The 27,979-nt window shown below is 47.3% G+C and overlaps 1 protein-coding gene across 1 annotated transcript in view; it reads left to right on the top strand.

Annotated features, from left to right (window-relative positions):
- CLSTN2 (calsyntenin 2) overlaps positions 1 to 27,979 on the top strand; it is a 588,535-nt gene that overhangs the window by 468,981 nt on the left and 91,575 nt on the right. The window contains exons 5-6 of the mRNA XM_037061175.1: positions 181 to 330; positions 22,484 to 22,669. Coding sequence (XP_036917070.1) covers positions 181 to 330; positions 22,484 to 22,669 — 336 coding nt within the window. The remainder of the gene's footprint in view (positions 1 to 180; positions 331 to 22,483; positions 22,670 to 27,979) is intronic.

The following is a 27,979-nucleotide window of genomic DNA, read 5'->3' as shown; positions in this document are numbered from 1 at the left end:
CGGTGAAAGCCATGCCCCCCACCCCCACCCCCCAACCCCGTTTGCCCTTGTTTTCACAAAGGGAGTGGGAAGAGGGCCATTTGATTCTGATGAAAGTTGGAGGAGTGGAGAAGGGATTTTGAAGAACTGCAGTGTGCTTAACTTGATCCCAAGCGATTTTGAACATCTCTGTGTCCTCAGGCAACATCAGGAACACCGAGAAGCTGAGCTATGACAAGCAACACCAGTACGAGATTCTGGTGACCGCCTCCGACTGCGGACAGAAGCCTGCTGCGCAGGACACCCTGGTGCAGGTGGACGTGAAGCCAGTTTGCAAGCCTGGCTGGCAAGGTGGGCCTGCTTTTGTCAGTCCTGAGGAGTAGAGGCAGCTTGACCTCTAGTATAGAAGCTGCTAGACCTGTCCTCAAGTCATCACACCATGTAACTAGAGGGATTTTTTAATGTGCAGCCACACTGCTGCAAGAAACAGAATAGCTTGTTTATTCTCACAGCTCCTGGGGGATGTATCATCCCCATTTTACAGGTGAGGATGTCTGAGGTAACTTGTCTAATGCCATGTGCCCAGTTTCTCCAGTCTCACGCCACCTTGGGATCAGTAGTAATTATCCAGGGTGCTCAGCAGAAATGGCTGGCAAGCTTATTCACTTTATCATAGAGTGGTGAGTGGAGCTGGTGCCTTTCAACTGTTGAGGCTTCGCTAGGCTGCTTATGCATAACTCACATGTTTCACGGGTCCTCCACTTTGCCACTTCTGTTTATTGCCTTCTCTTGGTGTGTCTTTAAGCTTCAGACCCCCTGTTATGTTCTCTGTCTCAGGGGTGGGGATATCTTTCATTCTTAAATTTCCCCAGAGAGGGGGTGATTAGCTGCGTTAGTCACTCATGTCCCTACGGGGCAGACTGATGCTAGGCTACCATGTAGGTCACTGGTCAGACTCTGAATGGCTGCCTCTTAGTCAGACATTTATTCCTAATCCAGTTTATCAGGGCCGGATTTGCAAGACCTCATTGTGCAAAGCAAGGGCACCCGGGGTCAGTCCTCTCGGGGGGGCAGCTGTCATAGTGCTCCTCCCCTGTACAACCTGTCCTCCTTCATCTTTCCGCTGGAAAGGTGGGAGGCAAAACTAAACCAACCTCTGGACAGAGTGAGAGTCATTTGCCTTTGAACAGAGTAGAGAAGATGAGCACAGTAGACACATCTTTGTGTCAGTCTATTTGGGATGAAGCAGGAAACAGAGAAAGAGGGACAAGCCAGAGAGGGAAACTGTGTTCCCCACCTCAGGAAGCCTGGGCTGCACTTGGGGCTGATTCACTGGGCCCCAAGGACCCTGAAGGCAAGATTCTGTCTCTCTTGTTCACCACTGAATTCCTCAGGCTTAATTAGTACCTGTCTGGCCCCAATGGGAGGTGCTCAAGACATAGTCACTGATGAATGAATGAATGAATGAATGAATGGGCTATCTGAGTAAAGAACTCACTTTGTTTTATTTTAACGTATAAGGGCTGGCTCCCGTGAAGTTCCAGCTTTTGAAGAGAAAGCCTGGGGAAAATAAAACAGCCTTTTAAGCATGAAATAAGCTCACAATGGGATTTTAAGTGGGAAAAGTAAAACAAAGCCTTATCTGGTGAATGGTCCCAATAGTTTTTGTCTTTGATAAATGAGACACCCATGATTTGGGATTACATTTTTGTAACTGTATTTGAATGTAATTTTCTAACAGTTGGTGCTTGTTTCAGTGTTAAATGTATGTGAAGAAAAACATTTTAATCATGTTCAGTTTTGTGTGTGACGACTGTGAGGGCGCCTCCCCTCTGGTGCCGGATGCTGCCTGCGGCTCTAGGCGGTCATGTCCTGAAGGCAGGGATTGTGACCATTCGTTATTGTGACCATTCGTTATTCGTTATTGTGTCCCCAGCGCCCAGCACAGGGCCGGGCACAGTGCGGGTGTTTGGCAAGTGTTAAATGGACAACTGAATGGTGAGTGAGACCTTGGAAAAAACAAAATGTATATATAAACTTTCCATGGAATAGAGAAAAGAAGGAGGCAGCAGTTCTATGTATCCATCCAGGTCAGGCAAAGTGATTTAAGCATGTGTACCATCAGAAACAACTACTTTACAGTGGCTTCCCTGCCCAAGTACGCCAGCCTTTGGTGGTAGAAGCTGACATTGGACTCTGCACCCCGCCCCTCCTCCCTCCAGCTTACCGCTTTAAGCAGCTGTCAAGTCCCTCTGCTTAGCTATTGACCCAGCAGGCTCCCAGACCATAGGTTCTCCGGGTTCTCATATATGTGTGGCAGTGGTCAAGGATCCTTCCTGCCATTCCTGTTCCAGCCTCCATATCTGGAGAAAAACCTCTCCTTCCAGCATACTGGTCTACTTTGTTCCTGCACTCAGGCAATCCTCATCTCTGACCAACGCATCTTGGGGCCTGTTCCCTAATCTACCCTTGGCCAGAGTTGCAGCCTTTTAGCTTAAAGCACCCCTTAACTTTCTTTAAAGACGAGCAAGCCACCACTGGTCCCAGATGTGTGTTTCTTGTTCAGCCCCCTCTTCCAGGTTTGTAGGGCAAACTGGAGTGAGCCAAGTTTTGCTGGTCTCCTTTGCTAACTGCAGGCGGGGCAGGCTGCCCCCTAGTGTGAGAAGTTCTTAGGTCCTAGGGGAAACCATTGGCACTTGAAGCAGGTGTGGGTGAATCCTGCACAGTGTAGAATGGAAGAGGAGCCCAGAGAGGAAAGGCCGTGCAGGGTACCAGTGAACAATACAAGGAAGCCAGCCTGCCTTGAGTTGGGACTGGGGAGAAGCAAGTAGAATACAGTGGGTGGCCAAGATTATGAAAGCCAGGGTGAGGAGCTGCAGTAATTCCCCAAGCTCCTCAGACCGGCCAGGAGGGATAGGTCTATGGGCACGTGCCAGGCATAATTGTCCAGAACAGAGGTGTCTTCCTGAGCAGACTTCTCACAAGCAACCAGAGTCACCAAGCAAATGCGGTTTGGCAGTTCAAATTCTTGTACCTGTTCCAAGTCATTTCCCTGTAGGCAGAAGGGGATTGCAGCCCAGTGCAAGCAGTCCATTATGTTTGGGAGCCTCCTGTTTTCCCTGAGCATGCCCAATCAGCCCTGCTGTCAGCCCTTTCTGCAGTCAGCTTCTCCCAGCCAGCTAGCTGCCTTGGAGGAGCAAGGGCTCCTTCCCAGGGCTTGATAAGGGACTGTTCCCAGACCCCAGAATGCCCAGGGCAGTGGCCTCATTTTCCATCACAGCAACCTCTTCCACAGTGTAGGACCCAGCCCTTCCCAGCATGCTGCTGGCCTTCCCCCCACTGTGCACAAACGGGCATCCCCGATCCTGGCTCTGCTGCTGCTTGCCTTTTAGACCTTGGTCAGAGCATCTCTGCTCAGGCTATGGTTTTCCATTCTGTCTTCTTTTGTGGGTTGGCCTTGACTTCCCAGAAACCATATGGGTTCTCTGAGGGCAGAATCACACTTTTCATAGCCCCTGGCACTCCCTGAACTTTCCATCCATTACATAAACATAAACTAAAAGCTTGCTTACCAGCATCACCCACCAGTAACTGAGCAGGGCGTATTGGGAGGAAGGAAATATTTGCACCCAGAAGATGGTCCCAGGGTTTCACACATGCACTGCCTTGCTCTTCTGTGAGTTTTGACTTCTCTGCCGTACTCTGAGATGATATTTCTGAATAGGTGATAAGGGCTGTCTCCCTCTGCGGGGCTCCGTGTTGTTTTCCCTGAGGGAATGACACTCTCATTCTCAGTTGCCCGGAGTCCTCCAAGCATGAACTAGATCTGTGTGCATGGGAGAGGGAGCTAAATCTCTTTGTTCTGTCCTGAGCTTTGAGAACTCATGGGGCCCCTGTAGCCTCTCATATTCACAGAAATGAAAGACTATAGTAGGAACCAAGAAAGAGGTGGACCTGCAACCAGCCACATGCTAAAGACGGGCGTGTGCCTGCCTCTGTGCCAGGCATCTGGATCTGCAGTCTTCTTGAAGTCTGTTTTCCTTTTGCCAAGTGGTACGAAATACCCAAGCCTGGGCCTGCATGTGCTCTGAGGACCACCCTTCGGGAAGCTCTGCATCTCCTGTGAGCAGCGCATCACAGAGGATGTCTTGCCCTCGGAGGCTACCTGAGGGATTGAGGCAATAACAGCAGTGGGACCAGCTGGACATGACCCCGCTGACCACTCCTTGTGGGGGCTACAGACAGGGTCCCCGAGGATCATCTGTAATTCAGTTGCTAGGTTCAGATGTTCCGCTAATTTGATCATGTTATGCTATGTTATGTTATTTTATATGTTGTATGTTGGGTTATGAGACACATCCCCCCTTTATGCCTTTCTTTACTGTTCTTTGCAGCCCCTTGGCCCATCTCCTTCTATGTTTTAAGCTGAAAACTTTGTATTCACAATACATACTCAGTATGTTTCCCCTTTTGTTGTTGCAGGTCAGATTTTATATTTATTACCTGTCTCTGCCAGTTTACACCCAAAATTTAATATTTCACTAACCCTTTATGCAAAAACAGTCCCCCTATACGGCACCGCCGCAGACTTCCCTGTCAGCCCTTTGCCATTTCTTCCCCAGACATGCTGCTGATTGGACAGCCAGTCGTACTGGATTCACGGTTCCCATATCAGGAGTCAGCCCTCCAGATTCAAACCCCCATGGAACCCCATTTCTGTCTTCCTGCCCCATTCCTGAGCACAGTCCCGTGGCAATCCACTACACCTGGCTAGCGCCAGGTCACCAGTACCGCCAGCTCCCAGAGATTCTGCCAGCTCCTGTTCTCTTTGCCTTCACAGTAAGGTGTCTCATTTCAGACAAAGAAAAGGAGATTCAGTCGTGAATTGAACCATTTCTTCCCTGTTCCTTTGGGTTCGAATAGTTCTCCAGGTGTGTCAGATGGTCTCAGTGTTCCTTCCATTCCAGAAGGAGGGGTAGTATCTTTTAGAAGGTTTGCTGCTCAGACCTAAATGTGCACACGAGGACCTGGGAGGCAGAACCTGAGTTAATGAGTCTGGGGTAGGTCTGGATGTGGCTGGTCCATGGCCTTCACTTTGGGTAAGAAGGTCACACGGGAAATATTTACTAAACACCTAGAGGGCATATAACACTTTTGTGATGAAAAGATAACAGGGTGAAATCTGCTGGTTGAGATTAATTTTCCTTTAGTTATTTGCATTGTGAGATAACTGAAGTTGACACCGACATTATAAATGGAAATATTTTCAGAGTGAATTTATTCACCCTTTACTGAAGGCCCACTGTGTGCTGAAGCCTGGAGCTACAGAGGCACACCAACCTACTGAGGAACAGCTCTGGTGGAGGGAGCTATGGGGGTGCAAAGGAGAGCCACTTCACCTTGAAGGGCCCTCAAGGAGATGCAACTGGGCCAAATTTGAAATGTAACCATTTCAGCACAGAGAAGAAGGACGTTCCACATTAGGGAGTAGAAGTAAGGAAGGCGGGAAGAGCATAATATGGTCAAGGCATGGAGAGAAGCCTGGACAGGCCGGTGGGGACCAGATCATGGAGGGAGGGCCTTCTGTGTTACTCCAAGGGCAGTGGGGAGGCCAGAGGCTTTCACGTCTCAGCATGGTGAGGGGCCTCCTAGGGAAGAAGGACTCCTTGGCCAACCATAGAGATGCTGGGATGCAGAAATTAGGGCACAGAGACCAGCTGAAAAACATTATCCCTGAGTGTGCTTTTAAGGGGAACACTTCCAGAAAAGTATCTAAAACCCTGTGTTTATTCCGAAACCAATGCAAAGGAGGTTAGATTTCCAGGCTAATTCCGTAAGGCTCCACAGACAAGGGCACGGGTCAGCAGTCAGGCATGCCTGGGGTAGAAGAGACCCCCTGCTAACCCTTGTCAAGTATACTTCCCAGTCCCCTGCACAGATGTCCACCTCCCTGCCAAGGAGGAAAATGCCTAGGCCCTTGGGGTCAACCGGCTTCACCCTGCCCTTTACAAAAGTCAGATCAATTATTGATCAAGTACTGAAGAGCTGGCATGGGTTGTACTATGTGAAAGGCATCGATTTTGAGTCATAGGGTGATAAGCCCAGGAAGGTGCCCAGATTTGCTCAGAGCAGCAGGTCGAGCAGCGCTCAGGAGACAGACCTGTGTCCATGAGAGGGTTTCCTGGTTATGTTGGGGCGGAGGAGATGATGGCTCCCTGCCCCAGTTCTCTCCTTCACTGTCCTGCGGGGTGCGCAGGATTCCATCCCTGGGGCACCAACTTCTTGTTCTAAAGGATGATCTCCACCTACAACGCCAATGGCTCCTGCAGGAGTCGCTTTTAAACCAAGGGCCAGCACAGGATGACGAGTCAAATCTAGTTGGCCACCTGTTTTTGTGCAATGGTGAGCTAAACGTATGGGTTTTACAGTTTAAGTGGTTTTAAAAAATCAGAAGAAGAATCATATTTTGTGGCCCATAAAAATTACATGAAATTCAAATTTTAGTGCCCATAAATAAAGTTTTATTGGCACAGGCCACACTCACTTATCTATATATTAGCTATGACTGCTTCTGTATGACAACAGTAGAACCCAATCGTTTTGACGGAGACCAGATGACTCTCAAAGACTAAATATTTACTATCTAGCCCTTTTCAGAAAAAATTGCTGACAACTGCATGAAGCTATTATTGTCCATTGATATCTCAGTGAGAAGTGGTTTGTTGGAGCACCAAGCACAGCCTAGAAAGAATGGGACATCGAATGGACATATGTAGACAGAGGCAGAGGAGTGTAAAGTCCAAAGCAATTCTAGCCCATTTTGCAGATGCTGAAAACTTAGACTAAGAGTGATTGAGTGACTTGCCCAAAATCTCACAGCTGGTAAATGGCAGAGGAGGAATTCACATTCATGTCAGTTTATCCCAGAGGGCACCGAGTTGTCAGGAGGCCAAAAGAAAATCGAACAAGGAGGTTAGCAATTTCCAAAGGAGCAATAACCAGCTTCAACAGAGCATCTCGGAAAACTGTTCAGAAGAGATACAACCTGTAGGTAACATATTTATCTTCTCACTCACCTTATCTATAAAATGGTGATGAAACTTACCTTGAAAGGCTAGCAAGAGTCAAATGAAACAAGTAGCACCTAAGAGGTGCCCTAACATTTATTTTCTTTCCTCTCTCTGCGCCACCCCCCTCACATTTCCTTGATTGAGCCTAGTCTAGTGCACTATCCCCTTGAAATTGCAACTCATTCAAAAATAAACCCACACCTGTCTCTCAGATGCTATTTGCCTGAAGCCAGAGTTACCTCTAGTGGTCTCTTGGGCCAGAGAAGGAAAGTGTGAGCCTGAGATTTGGGTGTTAAGCTTCAAACCCAGAGAGTCTGGACCCAAGTGCCACATCTCACACCAGAGCAGAAAGAATGCCTTTCTTTCCACAGGAGCATGAAGAATGAAAATTACCCGCCAACCACTCCATTCAATAGGATGGAACCTGGTTTTATTTGAGGTTCATCCCAGGGGTTCAGCTCCTTCATCCCTGTGCCCTCCACCTCCAGCCAGCTTCCTTTCCTCTGGACTCTGCTCTTCACTGATTTTCTCTCCTGTCTCTGTGTCCACATCCCCTACTTTCCTTCCCCTCCCCCTTCATTTCCTCTCTATTCTGGCTCTGGCTAATTCCCCCTCCTTTATCCCACACATAGCCCTGAACCCAACACTGGAAAAGGCAATGGTGGAAAGCATTGTGGGAGTTAGTACAAAGCAGTGAAGATGGAGCTGGGTGGGGAGTAAGGGCTCGAGTCAGCTCTTAGCTCCATCATGATGCACCACAGACCTGCTGAAGCCACCTCCCTTGATGAGCCTGGGTCACCTCCACTGTAAAGGAGGAGTCATAATCCTTGGCCATATTATTTTGTAGGGTTACAAGCACAAGATGTTCTAGGTATGGAAGTGCTTTGCAAAATTTAAATCACCACACACACACACACACCCCAAAATTCATAGGATTAGGTGAGGCTGTGTGGCTTGATCATCATGTCCTTGGGTTTGGAGCTTAAGACTGGGACTTAAAGGGACTTAAAGTGGAATGGGTGGAAAGAGCTCAGTCTAGGCCCCGGAACCCAGACCTCAGTCCCAGCTCAGCACCAGCCTAGTCTGCAGTCTTGGGAAAGTCTCCCCTGACTGGTTCAGCCTCCCCAGCTGCAAACGGGACAGTGGGGGCTTCTTGTGAGGGCGAGATGAAAGGCTGCCAGAGGAGCACCGTGCACAGAACTGCACAGGGGATTCGGGGAACAGCAGCTCTTTGTAGTTCCCTTGATTTCAATGTTTAAAGCCACAGTGGAGTTTTTTCCCTGCAAATGTTTGGAAAAGCCGTCTCTGAAGCCTCAATTCCACTAACCCCAGCAGTGTGATCCGGGCAGGTGCTCCTGGGTTTGCTTAGATGGTCCAGGTGAGCATCCGTGTTCCTGGCAGAGGCCTCATGGGACATTCCTCCATGAAGAGTGGCCTGTTTGACATCACTAACATCTCCGAGCACTACAGTGAAACAAATAGCCCTAAATACGATGCCGATTTACTTACTCAATAGCATCTTCATTTTAAAGACCTGCTGGATAAAAGTACCCACAATCAAGTCTGCTTTTGCATGCCCCCCCACTCCCGCCATGTGGCTTGGTGTGAGCACTGGAAAATGTGCCTCAGTGTTTCTGGATTGGTCATCTCAGCCCTGAGTGGGTGGCGTGGGTGGACTGCTCATCCCAAACAGCAGCCAGTTGGACTGGCAGCATTTGCTATTTGCCAAGCTCTGTCTGAGGGTGTTGCATGTGCACTGTTATTTACTCTTCACCACACCTGAGAGCTGTTATTTCCCCATTTTTCAGATGAGAACACTGAGGTTAAGACCCTTGCCACATGGCTAGTAACGTGCAAGACCAGCACCAACCCGTCTTGCCTGCCTACAGTTACGCAGCTCCTGCTCTTTCAGCTGCAATGTGTCTCACAGCAAAGGAGAACACTAGCCACCTTTTCAGACCATTGGAGGGAAGCTATTTTGGGGGAAAATTCTGTGTTAGAATCCTTTTTTCATGTTTGAAAGAATATGTGTCATTGTCCAGCAGGGCAGCCTTGAGAGAGGGATGGGCCAGGGGTGTCACTCCTGCCGCACAAGCCTACAACTGGGACCTGCCTTCATTCAGGCTGGAAGAGCCATCTGTCAGGCTTCTTCGATGACTCTTTGGGAACTAAAAGGGGTTAAGGTGGGGACCACGGCTGGGATCAGGTCTCCTGAGTCAGATCCCCACTCTGCCCTATCTCTCTGAGGACGTGGGTCTGCCTCTGAGTGACCCGCGGTCAGCCTGCTCCCTCCTCCACTGACAGTTCTTTTAAATATTTGCAGCCAGCCAGAATTTTTCTTTGCAGAGGATCAGCAAGGGGTAAGGCTTCAGAGGGCTGGCTCTAAAGCCAGAAAGATCGAGGTTCAAATTCCAGATTTCAGTACACAGGAGCAGCTTGATGCTACCAACGAGGGAACTGAAGGAGAAGAAATAGAAGACACTACAGTGGGTTTAGGAGTCAGGCCAGCCGTTCAGTGCCATTTGCTGACTGTGTGACCTTGAGTAGATTACTTGACATCTCAGCGTTGGTTGTCAGCTTCGGGCCATTGTTGAAGTGGCCCTCCTACTTCTCCCTTCCTTAGGTGGGTGCCATGCAAATTGATAACACATGTAAGAGGCCCAGCAAAGAGTCTGTTAAATGGTGATTGCCTTCCTGCTCTCTGCGTTACTTGGAGTTGCCGACTTAGAAACCAGTGTCATCTTCACGCCTACAGACACTTGTGAACATAGTGGTGAACGTGACCCACAGCCAGCCACCCCATCTCTCCTTGCTACACTAGTCCTCAACTCTAAAGTGGGCAGAAGGCTGCCCCCATCTCCCCACGTGTTATCTCCAAGATACTTCTCCCGTTAGATGGTTCATGGTGGATGGAAGGGCAGGCTGGGGAAGGATAAGTCAGCTCCGGTCTGCCAGGAAGCCCAGGATTCCCATGGCTGAGTATATCAGGGCCAGTGCAAGGACTTGGGCACTGATCTCACTCTAACCACGCAGAGCAAGCGGCAGCCGTGGTCATGGCACAACAAAGAGGCTCACAAAGCGTCCAGTCAATTTAAGGAACTTACCTCTAGGTTGAATCCATACCAGGTGGGAGGTGAGGCCCTGAGGCCTTGAAGCTGGAGCGATGGATGAGGGCAAGCAGGTGAACAAGTCATTCTCATGCAGGAAAGTCAGGGCAGTGACCAGGCAGGCACCCCACAAGCTGCGAGAGCAGACAGCAGGGGCCCCTGACCCTTTAGAAAGACTTCCCAAAGCGGGTGGCACTGAAGCTGAGATATGAGTGGTCAGCACAGTTTACCAGGTGCACCGAGGGGGCGGGGAGGGAGGCCACAGTGGGATAGGGCAGGGAGGTATATCCCCAGAACAGTTTGGTGCTTAAATGCTGCATCTTCTAGGATCCTGTGTGCCCTGCTTCTGCTCAGCTTCTCTTCCTTCATGACCAACAGAAACAAGAGTTTGGGCTGCAGAGGAGGGTTTGGAGAAAATTGGTCAGAGGGAAATTGACTTATGTTTGTCGTCTTTGTTTTCGTGACAGACGTAGTGAGATTTCCAATGCAGACAGTGCACAGAACTTTCTGTAAGCTGCCGGCACAACAGCCAGAGTTCCCCTGGCCTAAAGGTAGCAGAGTGGGCCTTAGCGGAGGGTCTTTCTCCCTGCCTCTCCATGGGGCCCAGCCAGTCTCAGCGCATGAGACCTGGGCGCCTTCAGAGCATCCACATTTGGCGTCTTTGGCCAGGAGACCAGTGTCCGTTGCTCAGGCCAGACAGAGCAAGGCTTAGCCCTGGGTGCAGCAGGCCTGGGCAAGTGGGCTGGAGCAGAGGGAAAGCTCGGGGAGGCCTGTGGAGCCTGCCGCTGCCCAGTCACACCGGGCCATGTGGGGAAACTGTCTGCAGCCTCTGGAAGCTGGTACACTCTGAGAGGACTCATTTCCTTGTTTTTTTTCAACATTAATTTATTTTCCAGTTCCAGTTAACATATTTGTTGCAGGTATACAATGTAGTGATTAGACATTGTTATACCTTACAAAGTGATCACCCCTATAAACCTAGTACCCATAGACACCATACATAACTACTGCAATATTATTGACTGTATTTCCATACTGTGCTTTACTGTTGTGACTTTTTATAACTGACATTTGTACTTCTAAATCTCTTCACCTTTGTGCTCATCCCCCCAAATCGCCTTTCATCTGGCAGTCAGTTTGTTCTGGGTCAACAATTTTTTTGTTTTGTTTCTTCATTTACTTTTTTTAGATTCCACATATGATATTTAATATTTGTCTTTGGTATTTGTCACATGGTGTTTGTCTTTCTCTGTCTGACTTATTTCACCTAGTCTTAATACCCTCTAGCTTCATCCACATTGTTGCAAGTGGCAAGATTTCATTCATGTTTATGGCTGAGTAATATTCCATTGTATACATGCACCACATCTTCTTCATCCATTTGTCTATTGAGGATACTTAGGTTGCTTTCATATCTTGGCTGTTGTAAATAATGCTGCAGTGAACATAGGGGTACATATGTCTTTTGAAATTAATGTGTTGGGTTTGTTGTTGTTTTTTTTTTTTTATAAATACCCAGTAGTGGAATTGCTGGGTCGTATGAGTGCTAGTTTTGATTTTTTGAGGAACCTCTATGCCGGCTTCCATAGTGGCTGCGCCATTTGCAATTCCACCAACTGTGTGCAGGGTTCCCTTTTCTCCACATCCTTGCCGACACTTGTTTGTTGATTTACTGGTCATTTGGTCACTTACTGGTTATTTACTGGTCATTACTGGTTGATTTAGCCACTCTGACAGATGTGAAGGGACGTCTCCTTGTGGTTTTCATTTGCATTTCCCTGATGATTAGTGACATTGAGCATCTTTTTATACATCTGTTGGCCAATCTGTGTGTCCTCTATGGAAATCTCTATTCATGCTCATTTTTTAATCAGATTGTTTGTTTGTGTGTTGGTATTAAATTGCCTGAGTTCCTTACGTATTTGTGTTATTAACTCCTTTATTGGATATATCATTGGTGAATAACTTCTCCCAACCAATAGGCTGCCTTTTCATTTTGTTTATGGTTTCCTTTGCTGTGTAAAACCATTTTAGTTTTATGTAGCCCCATTTGTTTTATTTTTTCTTTAATTTTCCTTGCCTTGGGAGATATATTCAACAACAATACTTCTAAGAGTTATGTCAAATACTTCCTAGGAATTTTGTGGTTTTACGTCGTATATTTAAGCCTTTAATTTATTTGAGTTCATTTTTGTGTATGGTATAAGAAAGAAGTTTGGTTTCATTTTCTTGCATATATCTGTTCAGTTTTCTAAACACCATTTACTGAAGAGACTGTCCTTGCTTAACTGTGTGTTCTTGCCTCTTCTGTCATTGATTAATTTGCCATATAGGCATGGCTTTATTTCTGGGCTCCGTATTCTGTTCATTAGTCTATGTGTTCGTTTTTATAGAAATACCATGCTGTTTAAAGTACTATAGCTTTGTAGTATAGTTTGTTATCAGGTAAAGTGATATCTTTTGACTTTGTTCTTCTTTCTCAAGATTGCGTTAGTAATTCTGAATTTTTTATTGTTTTATATAAATTTTAAGATTATCCATTCTAGTTCTATGAAAAATGCCTTTGCTATTTTCATAGGAATTGCATTGAATCTGTAGGCTGCCTTGGGTAGTACAGACATTTTAATGATATTTTTCTTCCTATCCATGAACACAGCATAGTCTTTCATTTATTTATGTAGTCTTCAGTTACTTTCTTCAGTGTCATAGTTTTCTAAGTACAGGTCTTTTACCTTCTTGGTTGAATTTATACTTAGGTATTTTATTCTTTTTGATACAATTGTAAATGGGGTTGTTTTCTTAATGTTTATTTCTAATAGTTCATTATTGATGTATAAAAATGCAACTGATTCTGAATATCAATTTTTCATCTTGCTTATTTACTGGATTCATTTATCAGTCCCTCACACTACTGAAGGCAGCATAAGTCATCACAAATTATTAGAAAGGTAGTTTGCAAAATGTATCTGGAGCCTCAAAGTGCCCATGTACTTTGAGTCAGGTAATATCCTCCTGAGAAAGTCATCCAAAATGCAGACAAATACTTTTGCCCAAAGATATTCACCAAAGCACAAAAACAAAAATCGAGCACAATAATGCCTGGCAATTACACTGCCCTAAAGGACACAGTTAAGAACATCTGACCTTTTATGATAGCATCTTACACAGCTTCTGAGGGGTGGAATGGTGTTATGATGTGGGATAACATGTATGGCACAAAGTTAAGAAGAAAAAGGAATAAAGTTCAAGTGACAGTGTATGAGGGAGAAAAGTATCCCATAATATTGATAATGCTGCATTAACTGGATTATGGGGAATTTGTATTGTGATTATTATACTTAAAATAATCATTTGCAATTGAGCACACACATGGACTCTCTGGCCTCCAGTGTAGTTGATAGACTCTGTGGATTTGTACCATATTTTCTAAAGAGGTGATAATGTGGTTCCAAGTACAGGCTGTCAGTTAATGCAGTAAAATGTCCTGCAGCACCTAGTATCACATGGAGTCATGGTCCTTCTGTTTTTTTTTAAAAGATACATTTTGCAATTGTGTGCAATTGATCTGTAGGTTAAGCAGATTTTCATTATTAGAATATGAAAAGTATACATAAGCCATCTCTACAAAAAGACTGAAAATGTGTGCATGAAAAACTGGAGTCTTGCATTGTAAATGCTTTTCAAAGCCATAAAAGTAAAGATTCTTGAAGAATAGCTACTTCATCTTTCCCTAATCATACATTCGTTCCCAAGATAAGAAAATTGCCTGGAAAATGCTCATGTTTATTGGACATAGAGAGAAGAGTTTCTATAAATCCAGGAGAAACTACCCTGGTTGGTGGAGTTCATGATTTCCCCCTTGGGAGAATTATCTTTCAGAAGGGCTGCTCTCAAATTGCCTGGTTCCTATACCTCTCAGCATCAATTCTGCCGGATATGCTTCTGTTTGGACACCAAGAAGCACATGGGCCGAAGGGATGAAAGAGGAGCAGAGGGTTGGGAGAAAGCAGCAGCCAAGCCGTGGGCAGGGGTCCTGGTTTCTGGACACCACAGGTTCACTCCAATGGCGGCAGTGGCTGCTGCCCAACTGCCTGTGAGAAAGCTGGAAGCTGGGGTGAAAGGGCGGGTCACAGGCTTTAAAGAAATGATGCCCAGCACTAGAGGCTTGTTGGGGAGCTAAGGCACCTTTCGCAGTATCAGAGAACCCTGAAAAAGATACATGATCCCCTCACAACACGTGGCATCCAGGATTGGGGTGCAGTGTCCAGCCGTGGGGGCAGAGCAATGCTTGGATCTCAGTGCAGATCCAAGGGCCCTAGTAAAGCAGTGTGCAGTGAACCCCAAACCCAGGCCAGCAGAACAGCAGCAATGTCTCCAACTCAGAGGGGTTGGGCTGAGCAGGAAAAGTCACAGAAATGCAGCAAGAAGCAGTCCCACCAGAGCACAGGTGCCAGGGGAACTCCCCGAGCCTCAGCATCCAGACACAGGCACTTTGATGAATTATTCTTATTGTTCATTCCCCACACATTTAGTGAGAACCCACTGTGTTCCAGGAGTTGTACCAGGCACTGGACATTCAAAACCAAATAAAACAGGTACAGTCCCTGTTTGGGGTGAATTGAGAACTGTAGACAAACAAGCACAGAAAGAAATGAATTGTCAGACACCAACATGGTTCCACGAGTGAGTTAGATGATGCTATGAGAAAGCGGGAGGCAATAAGTGACCTAGGCTGTCTCAAAGTCGGCACTCAGTTTTATTAATATGATGAACCGTAAATCATCAATGTGGGTGAGTAACAGAGCACAGTGAAGGAGGAAGAAACTAAGCTCAAGAAAGGGTCCTGAAGGGAGCTCCCGCCTGTCTCAGCATTTGGAGCCCCAGAACTGTATGGTCAGGTCGGGAGAGATGCTCCCACAAGCTGAGCACTTTGTTCCTTTCCATGATCTCTCAAGGGGACTTGTCCTCCAGTTCAGGGGGAAACTCAGGGTGACTGAGCCCACCTCATGGGACGAGGCAGAGACACGATTTGCTATATATTAAATACGTACAAATACGTTGTATAGTCACTTTCAGTGCACTCATGTGAATTCCCCAAATTACCTCTCTAAGGAACTGGTGAGCATTCGGGGCCATCCAGATTCAGACCCAGTCTCTGTTGTGGTCTGGGCTGGAATCCTGGCCAGCCTGCACAGAAGGGCAGGGACCCAGCACCCAGAGCGACAGCCTTGAGGCTTAACCTCTGGGCCTGAGAATAGTTGCCCCTCCTTCCTTTTCTTTCATAGTTAATTAAGATATCTCCTTTTTAGTAGGAATTAAAAGGTAGTTAAAGGCTCTTGTGAAAATAAAATACAGTAGATAGAAAGGGGTCAGTAATAAAGAAAGAGAAAATTTCTTACATTTTTAAATTGAGTTCAGAGAGTGTGTATTTTGTTTCTTTTTAAATTGTGCCCTTGTACAATTGTTTTTAGTGGGAGAAAAGCAAACCACATAATTCACTGCTCAAAAATAGATGTGTTAGGCACCAGATTAAGTCATTTGCATTTATTATCTGACATACACCCTATCTGCAGCTCTGAGGTAAGTGATGATATCACCTTTGCATGAGTAAACTCAGATGAAGAAGGAAATGACTGGCCCACAGTACGTGGTAACAAGCGGCAGAGCTGTGCTCACAGCTGGGGCTGACTCCAAAGCCTGAGTTCCTCCATTTGGGGTAGTTAATTAATATCCCCATTCTACAGATGAAGAAACTGAGGCTCAGAAAGGTTATGGAACATGTCCAGCGTTACTCAGTTGGAGAAGCAGGACCAGCGATTTGTGGATCCCAGCGCAAAATGAAAATGGAGGGCTCCTTGTTTTAAAATTACTAAAAATTTTAAGGCAGTGACGGCAGAGCGTTAGACCAACCATGGGGCCCTTCTGAGCATGAAGCTAGTCTTGGAGCCAGGATAGGATGCCTAGCCACTCTGAGTCCTCATCACCTCCTACCTCCTTCCCTCTGAAAGTCTAAACTCACAGTTGCAGACCCAAGACAACAGTTCCAGAAATGTGAAAAGAAAATCTGGAATAATGATAAGAATGATACAAAAATAATCATAGTAGTAGTAACACAGGTCTCTGTTCATGGTGCTTTGTATACCTTTTCTCCAATTCCCAAAGCAACTATGCAAAGTAGGCTTGAATTATTTTCATTCTGTAGATGAGAAAATGAGACTCAGAGAGATTTGGTGGTGTACCCAAGGCCACGCAGCCAAGGAGAAGCAGAGCCAGGTTCAAACCTGAGTCTGTCCATCTGCAGAATTAACACTCTTCGATGTCATTAAATTAACGTTAATTCCCCATGGTGTGATCCTGTCAGAGGTGACCTTCTGCATGTATAGATCAAGAGGTGGCTATCAGGAGTGTCCTGATGTTCTGAATGAATCCCAGACCCAATCCAGCTGCCAAGTGACCTTCCCAAAGCACAGTCTGGATATTTCATGCCCTCACCAAACACCCATTTATGGCTCTTCACTGGCCCTGAGATGAAATCCAGACCTCTTAGCCAGCATTCATCGTCTGGCCTCTGCTTACCTCTGCAGCTCATCTCGACTTCCCCATGCACCTCCAGTTCAGATGCACTGGACGTCCAGTGGAGAGACAAGTGCTTACTGCTGAGCAAAAGCAGTGCCCTAGCTCTCCAGGTAGGAAAGGAAGGCTCTTGATGCACAAATCAAAGACACAAATCTCTTGGAGAAAGTCTTGAAAGATGCCACATGGTCGATGCCTGCCGAGGTTGGTTAGAAAGTCAGCTGCCTGAACGACCCCTGCTCAGGGAGGCCCCCTTCCCATCAGTCCCACTGCCCAGCATCCCCACATCCAGCCACTCGCCTGTACAAATCCAGACATTTCCTAGAGATCCTGATGCTTTTTCAGCTGCTGAAAGCTGACATCAGGAATAGCTGGAGGTCCCTGAACATGCACCGGTAAGGACAGATAAACCTTTTCACGCACACGTCTTTTCCTGTCATGCAGAATTGGAACAATGGGCCTGAATGTCTTGGATTACAAGAGCCCTCAAAGCCCATGCTTTCCAGAAGTTTCAGATTAGTGTTTTTCCTCCTCCAGGCATTTAATATGAGAATTCTAAGTGGTTCATATTCTCCTGATAAGAAAACATGTGTTCCCCAAGTTTAATGGGAGTTATAATAAAATCATCATGTTCCTAAATCCTTAATCCACAGAGAACAATTTTAGTTCCTGAAGGCATTCCAATATTAACTTTTTCAGAAACACAGGGTAATTGAACCTGATTATTAAAACAATAGGTGGTCTTCTTCCTTTCTCTTCACTAAAGAAAAAAATTGAACCACAATCTATAAACTAGCCTCCAGGCCCTTTTTAAACCGAAAAGACTTTGTTTCTGAGCCAGACAGCTTGGAGAAGTTTGGGAAGCGTGGGAACCAAGGAATGGAAGGCTCCTATCATAAGACGTCAAGAGGAAGACCTCTGTGCCGAGCCCTTAACCTTAAACGCTCACACCAAGCCCCAGAGGAGGTGTAATTATCTCAAATGCACAGATGAGGCAGTCGAAGCCTAGAGAAGGTAACTGCTTTACAAAGGCACATGACCTGCATTTAGAGGAGTTGACATTCAAGTCCAGATCCGTCCCGTCTTCAGGGTCGAAGCAGCCATCGGCCCCCACAGGCTGCCCGTACGGTCAAGGGTAGTGAAACAGGCACCACTTCTTGATCCTTTGCCAACATCAGAGATGATCACCTTTTCCTTTTGTATCCGTGTAAATGTTCAAAACTGAATCTGTAAAAAGTTGCTATTGTACTCAGTTCTGGCAAATCCTCAGAATTACGGAGGAGTTATTTTGAAAGGGCTGTGTGTGTGGCCTTGGGCAAAGTCAAATCAACCTGTACCATGGTTTTTGTCAGCTGTGCAATTAAGATAATAACACCCACTCACTGGGCTGCTGAGAGGATTACATGAAAAAAATAGATGTAAAAGAGCTTAGCACCTTGTCAGTGCTTAATAATTGCAGGTCCTCTTATTTCCCACCATAAATATTATTGAATAAATGATATTTTAACCATGATATACCTATTCTACATGTCCCTTGTGTTTGGTGCTGAAACGACTCCACTTTCAATCCCTGCACACCTTGCGTGGTAGGTACCACTTTCACAGGAGAGAACACGGAGGCCCAAGCAGAGTAAGTGATTTGCCCGAAGTGACACAGAAAGTGGAAGGACTGGGATTTGAACCCAGACATACAGAATTTAGAGGGCATACTTTTAACTATCACGCTATCCTGCCCTTCAGGAAGTAAGAATGAGTTGACATTCCATGTGGCAAAGTCTGAACTTGATCACTTGCTTTTGCTTTCTCAACCCCCACCCCAACTCCATCTCAGCAAATGAAAGGTGTGTGTAGGAGTTTCCCACTCTCTTGAGGATGCTACTCCCAGAAAGCTTCGTCGATTTCTTTTACTATGTGGTTGCAGTTTTGCCTGCTCCTCATAAAGCCTCAGAAGCAAGCCTATGAGGTCGCCAAAGCAAGTGGCAGAAGTGATGTTCCTAGAAACTTTTTTTGTGCCTGACTTCTCCCCAGGGGGAGGGCCTTGCTTCTCTAGCCGTACAATGACAAGAGGAATAAAACTCTGCTAAGGCTACTTGTACTGATTTTCCTTCATTATTTATTTGCTTCTTTATTTGCACCTCTTTTAAAAGGATTTAAGGTAGAAGTTTTATCAAAACTATCAAAGGTAACCACCAAAATATTTAGATGAGAAAGAAATGCTCGCAATGCCCACAAAATAATGGGACTAGATACCGCACATGCCCTGGGCATCTCCAACAGAGGAGGTTCCCGGAGGAGCTGTTGTGGGACATCTCTGCCCACTGGGAGAAGTAGGAGAGCCTCTGCTAGGGCAGAGTTTTGTACAATTCCTCTTGTCATTGTACGGCTAGAGAAGCAAGACCCTCCCTGGAGAGAAATCAGGCACAAAAAGAGTTTTTAGGAACATCACTTCTGCCACTTGCTTTGGTGACCTCATGAGGCTTGCTTCTGAGGGTTTATGAGGAGCAGGCAAAATCACAACCATATATAGTAAGGCGCTGGTGCTATGGGACTCACATCAAGGCCCCATGGCCAAAACCACTGTCTCTATCATTTTATCTGCTTCTCGGCAGAAAGAGAGGATCCAAGAAGAGAGGAGGGAGAGAGGGAAGGAAAAGAGACCTCCTCCTTGATGGCATTTCTTGTTATTAGGAAGCAAATTCTCCCATCATCGAGTCTGAACCAATTGCCCTGCTGAGAACAAAGAGAACCAGACATGTCCTGGGCAGCTGTTGGGATGGATGGTGCTGTAGGCCTGAGGGGAGGGGCTGTGTACAGGCCATGGGTTGTGTCTGTGGCTCAAGAAGAGCTTCCAGGACACCAGTGAAGGTCAGGTGTCTGGGGATCCCCAGATTCACCTGGCTAATATTTCCTGTGCACCGAGCCAGGTGTGGAAGGATCAAAAATAAACATCAGAAAACCTGCCTTTAAAGAGTTTCCAGTTACTGGGGAAGGCAGGCAGACAAATGGTTAATTTCAATAGGACATCCAGTAGGACTCATGAACACTTCCTAGAACTGTCTAGGGACCATCTCCTCTGTGCAGGCATTGTGCAGCATAGCGGGGACTCAGAGTAACCGTGAAGCTTGGAGTCTAATGCCACAGTCTAATGTTTAGGATGCTGTGAGAGCACAGAGGGGGGTTTCTACCCAAACCACAAAAATCTTGAAAGGTCTCACAGATGACAAAACAGAAAGGGACAGACAGGGAGCCCCATGCAGAAGAAAGAGCATGATCAAATGCACAGGGGCACGAAACATTTCAAGGACCCACACTACAAGGAGGACACACTGCGAGGCTGGGTGTGTGTTCGTGGACTGTGCCTTACAGCATTATGACTTTCCGATACATGCTCCAAAAAGCCCTCCTCTCCTCCAGTGGTTTGTCCTTGAGATTGAACTTGGAGCCTCTGGAACATGGGCTATAGCAGCTCCATAGGGAGATGATAGGCCAGTCCAGACTCGGCTTTTGGGAGCTTTGAGGAAAAACATGTAGTTGGGCCCTGGCTGGTGTAGTTCAGTGGATTGAGCGCAGGCCTGCGAACCAGACAATCGCGGTTCGATTCCCAGTCAGGGCACATGCCTGGGTTGCAGGCCAGTTCCCAGCAGGGAATGCACGAGAAGGAACCATACATTGATGTTTCTCTTCCTCTCTCCTTCCCTTCCCCTCTAAAGATAAATAAATAAATTTAAAAAAAAACATGTAGTTGGGTATATTCTCTTTTACATATAATCTTTCTCAGCCAAGTATCTTCCCATGGCCAGTTCCCTGGAGATGAACCTCACAACCCTGGTGTGCAACCTCTGCTCGTGGTGCACCCTGAGAAAACCCCTTAAAGAGTAGCTGATTAATGCGGGGGTTCGGGCATAAACCCAGATCACATGGCTATCACACATGTGGCGGGGTTGCAGTGTAGAGGGATACTGCCCCTGTGGACCCTGCTTCTCCTTGCCTCTCCCAGAACAACACTGATCAGGGCCCCACTGCCTGCCAGACTTATACTGTCACCCTTGGTCCCCACCCCAACTCTGTCTAAGGTCAGTGCCGTGGCCCCTATTTTATTGATGAGGTGCCTGAGGCTTGGAGCCCTTCACTAACCTGCCCAAGACCTTTCTGACCTGACAGAGTCAAGCCTAGATTATAGTTGCATCTGCTCCAAACAAGCTTTTCTGGAGCTTCCCACACATCCATGCTTGACATTCAAGCCTCAGCTCAGACAGGAACTCTCTTGCTCTAAAGATGCCGTCTCCGTGACTGCTTTTCCTTCTGTAGCACTTACCCTCTCTGATAGGACAGCATACTCTTATTCACTATCTGCCTCTCTCCCCCAGCTCCACAAGGTGAGGACCTTTCTTGACTCCTTTACTGTTCTATCCATGATGCTCCAAGCAGAGCCTGGTACGTGGAAACCCCCCAACAAATGGTTGCTCAGTGAACAAAGCCATCTGGCTGGCCCCAGCCCTCTCCACTCTACTGGCTGGCACAGCTCAAACTGATGGCCACTGGCCCACTGGGAGCCTGTAACACGAGACCCCTGGTGGCTGCAGACTGGCCCACAAATACAGGACTATCTGAATTTCTCACGGGTGAGGTCAAGCAGTTCCATAGATTTTCATTTCTACTTCAACAAAGGAGAACAGCTGGCAATATTCTATGTGACAAACATTTGTGATTCATAAACTAATAGTTTCCATAACCCATGTTTCTTCATGATTCAATTCCCTCGTTTCACTACCCACAAACTGGCCTTAGGTGACACATACCTCGCAGACGTGCACCCTTGTAGGATGTGGGATGCTCACTGTGTCGGCAGGTGCTGTCACCGGTCACTGCAAACGGTGCCTGGACCTGGCTCCGACTTCCAACCGCTGGTCTTGCTGTTTCGATCCGTTAATGTGTACACTTACTCCAGGGTTCATGTGGTGCCGTTTTAATTGTAATTTTACTTCTCTCCAGTGCTTTCTTGTCTCCAAATTATTTTTCCACTAAAAATAATGAGGACCCTCCTTAAGTGGGGCCCTCCTTAAGTAGGTCACAGTCCTGAATGTTTGGGAAAGAATCATTGCACCCTGCCTCATGACCTCCCATAGTCCTTGAACTATTGATATGTTTTTTGTTTTATAAGACATATGCGTTCCTAAAAATCACATTAGACAAAATGGGGGAAGTGGGGCAAGGCGCACAACACTCAAAAACATCATCGGTGACATAAAAAAGAGGGAAAGAAAAAAAAGCGTTAACACAGTTTTACACTGGTTAAATGGCTAAGAAACGCAGAAGTACTACAATAAATAGGGCACTTTACCTTGAGGAGGCCTGGCCTTTGCTCATGGGGGTGGATGTGGGAAAGGTTGCAGCTTGTGTGTTACTGTGGTGGATGAAAGGTCCGAATGGGATGTGAGGGTGTAGCCACAGGGGCAGGTGGGTGCAGCCCCTAGCACGCGGTGAGCCCAGTAGCTGGAAGGCGTATGAGATGTGCACATGTGCACCTTTTTTTGTGCCTTGCTAAATGGCTGGCTTCAGCTGGGTGCAGTTCCCTGCACTCACCTGGTATTTCTCAGGGAGGCAATTTTGCATAAGCAGATGTGAAATTCCTGTTATCTTCAAATTATTCCCTAATATATCAGTTGTGTTGGGACAAATTCACGTATTCAAAACAAGTGTCATAGCAGAACCAGCTGTACCTGACTCACTTTAATCTTTTCCTTGTTTATTCAGACTGGGCCCAGAGGATTGAGTACCAGCCTGGCTCAGGGAGCGTGCCCCTGTTCCCCAGCATCCACCTGGAGACGTGTGACGGAGCCGTGTCCTCCATCCAGATCACCACAGAGCTGCAGACCAATTACATCGGGAAGGGGTGTGACCGGGAGACCTACTCCGAGAAATCCCTTCAGAAATTATGTGGTAGGTTTTTCCCTGTGGGGACTTTTTGATACAAAGCATATCTTACTATGTTATGGGAGAATGAGCCCTTCCCACCACATTGGTATATGGAATTCCTGAATCAATATTGAGTTTATTCAGTGAGGTTAGAGGGTCCTAAGGCACAGCTTTGGCAGCAGGCACCCGGATCAGACCCCACCATTTACCAATTGCACGGCTGAGGGCAAGTAAAGTGACAAACCCTCCATTTTTCATCAGTGAAAGAGTGATTAACAACACAAAGGGTTTAAGAGCACCTTGCACAGGGGCCTGAAGAAACACCGGCTTCCTTCTGCTGTGTTGGTTTGTAGAGAGGCATCTACCAGGGGCCAACATAAAGGGCCCTGTCAGTCCCTTGGGGAGAGGTTGGTCTCCCCTCGACAGGACAGGCTACATAATTTTCAGGGCCCTGTGCAAATGAAAATGTGAGACCCTTCTTCAAAACATCATGAAGCATTTTAGTACTAAAATCACAAAGCATCACACCAAGCTGGGGGCCGTGCGAGACTGCTCAGGCCGCGTGCCAGTGAAGCACAGCCTGGCTGCCCACGCCAGAGGAGAAGGGCTTGCGTAGGGGAGAGATGGGCAAAGCGAAGGTGTCCAGGTGTGGAGGGAGGGGCCTGCTGTCCGTGGGCCGAGAGATGGTGCCATGAGGAAGGAGCAGGCCAGCAACGAGGCAACTGGGCTGAGGGAGGCGTGCTACACAAGGCAGCTGAGCTTTACTGAGCACCTACTTTGCACAGCCTGCCAGACTCTTCAGGCACACATCCTGGTTTAATTTTCTCATCTTCAGTGTGGGAAGGGTGTTTAGGCATCCAACTTTATAGGGGTAAAATTTGAGGACCAGAGAGGGAGCATGACTTGTTCAAGGTCACACAGATAGAAAGTGGTAACCAGAATTTGAAGGGAGATCTATCAGAAGGAAAGTCTCTTTAGCTCAGTATCTGTGATGGGAGGCTAGGCCTTTGCAGCTAGCATGTGAGTCTCTCAAGTCAGCCTGTAGGAGAAGAAGATGTTCAGTATGGTGGGAATGGTCCCATGGGCTTTGTGAAAAAGACGGATGTGTTGATGGGCCTCCTTTATCACCACCCAAATATATTTTATTTCTTCTTTGTTCTCTTCAAAAATACTCAAGAACTCACATGTGGCTTGGCAGCAGAGCCGTGGGGAACTCAGTCCTATACGGGGCCCGTATTTGAGGTAACACCTGCCATCCCCTCCTGGGGGTCCCTCCACTACTGTTTTGGGAACACTTTTCCCTCTTTAATGTTGTCCCTCCCCCCACGCACACCTTCATCCACACTGTTAGTTGCCTAAAGAACCAAGTGAAACTTTCAGAACTGAATATGAAATAAACCCTGCTTGGGTATCACCATGTTCCATTTGTCATGTCACCAAGCCGACAGGGAAGGCCTGTGGGGACACAGACTTCTCCAGGAGGATGTAGCGGAGCGGGGAAATCACCACACCATCAATATCCCAAACGGCTCCTGCAAAAATGGATATAAGGGGCCCGCAATATCCGGAAAACTGCCTCCAGTGCTCTCCCCCACTCTGCGTATGGAGAGCTGTCTCAGACAGCTTACTTTGAATGAGTATCCCATTTTGCTTCCTGTGCACCTAAATTATGAGTCGACTGGACCCCACTCCGCTAAGAGCTACCATGGGTTATAGTCATTTCCTAAACTCCTCCAGGTTATAAGGAGATGATGGAATCGGCTTGTTAAAGATCAGATGGGCCCAAGGGCATGCACTTGTGATTTGATTTTGAATGTTGCCGGGAGAGATGAGGAGATATGGAGAGTGAGAAGGATTTTCTGAGGTAAGAAACTTTAGAACAAAATTGCATTCGATGTTAACACAGCTCATTCCTCTGCACTGCCAGCTCCCCTTGCAGGAGGGCAGGTTAATTCGGTCAGGAAAGCAGCTTCCCCCAAGGTGCACGCAAGATTATCTGGTGCTCGGAAAGACCTTTTGTTAGGAGATATCTGCGCGTCTGTCTGGTGAACCTTCCTGGTAGTGCCACCCTCTGCACTGATGGGAACTCTGTCCAAGGAACCCTGGTGGGCAGGGCCACCCCTGCTGCCATATTCTGAGTCTGAACCTTGAATTGCTCTGAGGCGGAACTCTGGGGAAACAAGGCAGATGCGAAAGAGTGAGAATCAGACGCACATCTGGTGCTGGCGCCTCCTTCGGAAGGAGGCAACTCATTGGGCCCCAGGATGCCTGCAAGCTGCAAAGGAGATGCGGGCTCCATCTCTTCTAAAACAGAGTCTGGGTTGTGATTCTTGAGTCCTGTGGGAACCGAAGTTCTGGGGACAAGCTTCTGTATGTGTTTCAGCAGGTGGTAGGCAAGTTTCTTACGGAGTTTCCTAACCAGGGAGCTGCCATGACATTTTCAGCCTCAGCATTCATGCATTTTTTTATTCTACAAATCTTTATTGACTTCGGATGGAAACAGGGAGATCAATTAGGATGTTCTTGCCATAGTCTAAGAAGGATATAGTTAGTTCTGAACCAAGCGAGTGGCAGTTGGCATGAATTTAAGACAGAGCACGGAGGCAAAATTGGTAAGATTTAGTGATGTGTTAGCTGTTGGGAGTGGAGGTACGAGGGTACCTCCAATGAGAACTAGGAATCCAGGGCAAGAACAGGGTTAGGAGCAGTGATGACCGTCACCAGTGGAACATCCAGGTGTGTGTGCCCAGCTCTAGCCTGACCCTTGACCCTCCAGAAGACCTGCCCACACCCTGCCCATCCATTACCACAGCCCATTTCCTCCTGATGTTCTTCCTGGCCAGCACACCTCGCTTATCCCCACGCCTGGCTTATTCTCATCCCTAAGCCCTTGCTCATGTTTTCTTCCTGCTAGGATGCTCTCTTCCCCCTTCCTCATTCTAATCCCTTTCCTTTAGTCAATGTTCTCTTGCCCTCTATGTTCACCGAGGTACTTTCTGGGTAACTTTGAATTCTGCTCTCTCTCCTGTGATGCTCTGATTGCGCAGTGACCCAAGCAGGGGGGTCTCCCCACAGGGGCATTACGAAGCCTGGTCATTGCCCACCTGCTTCCTTCTCCTGCAGCATCAGCTCCATGGGGAGCAGTGATGGGGGAGTCGGACAGTAACAGGCGCAAAGCCTGCTGTTGGGACGTACCTGACAGGAGCTGCAGCACCTGAAGTAGCCTTGTTGGTTCCAGTGAAGTGCTGCCTGGGGCTTATACCCTGAGACACTCCTGCTCCGCCTCGAAGCAAACATATTCAGGGCCCTTAACCCATGCCCCCTTCAGCTCGTGGGCTGGATATAGCCTAAGAAGGCCCCTCGACTGCCCCTGCTTTACGTAAAGCCAGGCTTCTAGGAGAAATTGGGCAGACTGCTTATCATTTCCTCTTAATTCAGATATTTAAGATGAGGGGACGTCTCAGTACTTGGCTTCCTGGAGGTGAAGTGTCACAGCACTGCCTTGGGTATGAAACGCATGGAGAAACCCTTGGTAAGACCTCTTGACCAAATTAAATTTGACATTAACCACAGCTGAAGAAAAGGCCTGCTTCAGTGACCTTAAGTCACTGCATATTATAGTAAATAGAAAAGTATTTAGGACACACGCACCTTCAGAGCCCAGGGCCAGGGGCTGTTCCTGCTCAGGATCACAGGACTCCTGGCAGCTGTCCAGCAGCTCCCACCCACGTCCCCCCGCTGTTCTGTATGTGGGGTCGTGCACTGCGAGAACAGGTCTTGTTGGAGGAAAGACCACAGAATGAGCGCCTGCCATTAAACCCAGTGATTGATCTGTCAGAGTAGTTCAGGTCGCTAGACATTTAGTTGTTCTCAGAATTATGCACCTGTGAGCCAGGAGGTTTTCACAGGGGATTCATTCACTCAGTTACATATTTATTAATTTAACTAATATCTGTTGAGCATCCAAGTGCTGTCACTCTTGTGGTTATATGGAACATAAGAAGACCCCTTAACAGTTTAGACAGACATGCTGAAAAAGTTAAGTCGCTGGTTTTCTACCATACCTGCAACACAACAGAGCTGTCCTCCACAGGAATCACTGACAGAGCTTTTCATACCCTCAGAATAGCCCGACGGCAGGACACTCCTCCAAGATACCTGTGAAGAGCTGGAGCTTCCAGGGGACCGTATTCGCGCCTTAGTCACAGCCAGTGACTATTCCCAGAAAACTGAAGTGGGCCTCTCGCTTTAAGGAAAATTGATGCATGCCTGTTGGGAGTCAGGTTAAAGCATTAATCACACACCAGTAAAGAGCTGCACACTCTGACTCATGGGTGATGACGGTGAGCAGTGGGCGCCTTTCTGAATGTGCCTATGCCTTTGAGGTTTTTATGCCGCTGCCATACGGCATGCCCTCCTATCCTGGGGAGAAGGGTTTTGTCTACGGTAGCCTTGGCCAGGCTGGTCAGCAACTGGGTTTCCATGGCCCCGCCCTTGGAACCTGGCTGACCCCGCCTCCCATCCAAAGGCCATCTTGCTCCACCTAGAGATCCAGTGACTTGGAGGATCCCCTCTTGTCTAGGATCTCAGAGGTAGAATAACAGTCTTGTCATAAGGTCAGTAGGGTTTGGTCTCCTGCAACGACATCGGAAAGCCCTCCACATCCTTGTGAAGGTGTGCAGCTGGCAAAATGGGAATTGCATCTACTGATATCAGTCACTTACGTGGATTATCGGTTGGGACAGCGGGTTATGCTGTAGTGACAGATGATCCCAAAATCTCATTGGCTGAAAGCAGCAAAGATCTACTTATCGTTTGTACCACATGTTCTTCTTGGGTGGACCGTGACTATTCCATGCGGGCTTCAGGGATCAGGCTAAAGGAACAGCCTTTACTAGAACATCGCTGCTCTCGTGGCACCTGGAAAAGACACATGGCGAACCATGTCCTGGCTCTCAAAGGTTCTGCCCTGATATGATACACCTGACTTGCACTCACAGGTCGTTGGTCACAGCAAGTCACATCAAGCGATATCAGTGAGTCAGAGAGGCACACCGTGCAGTCCTACTAGGGCATCTGTCACAAGAGCCTCCCTGCTTCCCCTGAGACTCTCCGCCACTGGACTGCTGCACCCAAAGGCTTTGTACTGGCTCCTGACAGGCAGGGTCCGTTTCTCTCTAATTTAGCACTGCGTTCTCACTGCAGTACCTGGCATGGCTGAGACGTTACACAAACTTTCGTTGAACTAATACAGAGATGTTGTCGATCATGAGAATATTCTGCAGGATGAGGCCTCTGTGCTTGGTTGTGATGGTTCCTCTCCCCCAAGACACT

Source organism: Sturnira hondurensis, unplaced genomic scaffold (genome assembly GCF_014824575.4).
Source record: "Sturnira hondurensis isolate 20B ecotype Veracruz unplaced genomic scaffold, ASM1482457v3 Scaffold0013299, whole genome shotgun sequence".
Classification (NCBI taxonomy): domain Eukaryota; kingdom Metazoa; phylum Chordata; class Mammalia; order Chiroptera; family Phyllostomidae; genus Sturnira; species Sturnira hondurensis.
The sequence above is the reverse complement of the archived record's forward strand: the minus strand, read 5'-3'. Positions and strand labels throughout refer to the sequence as shown.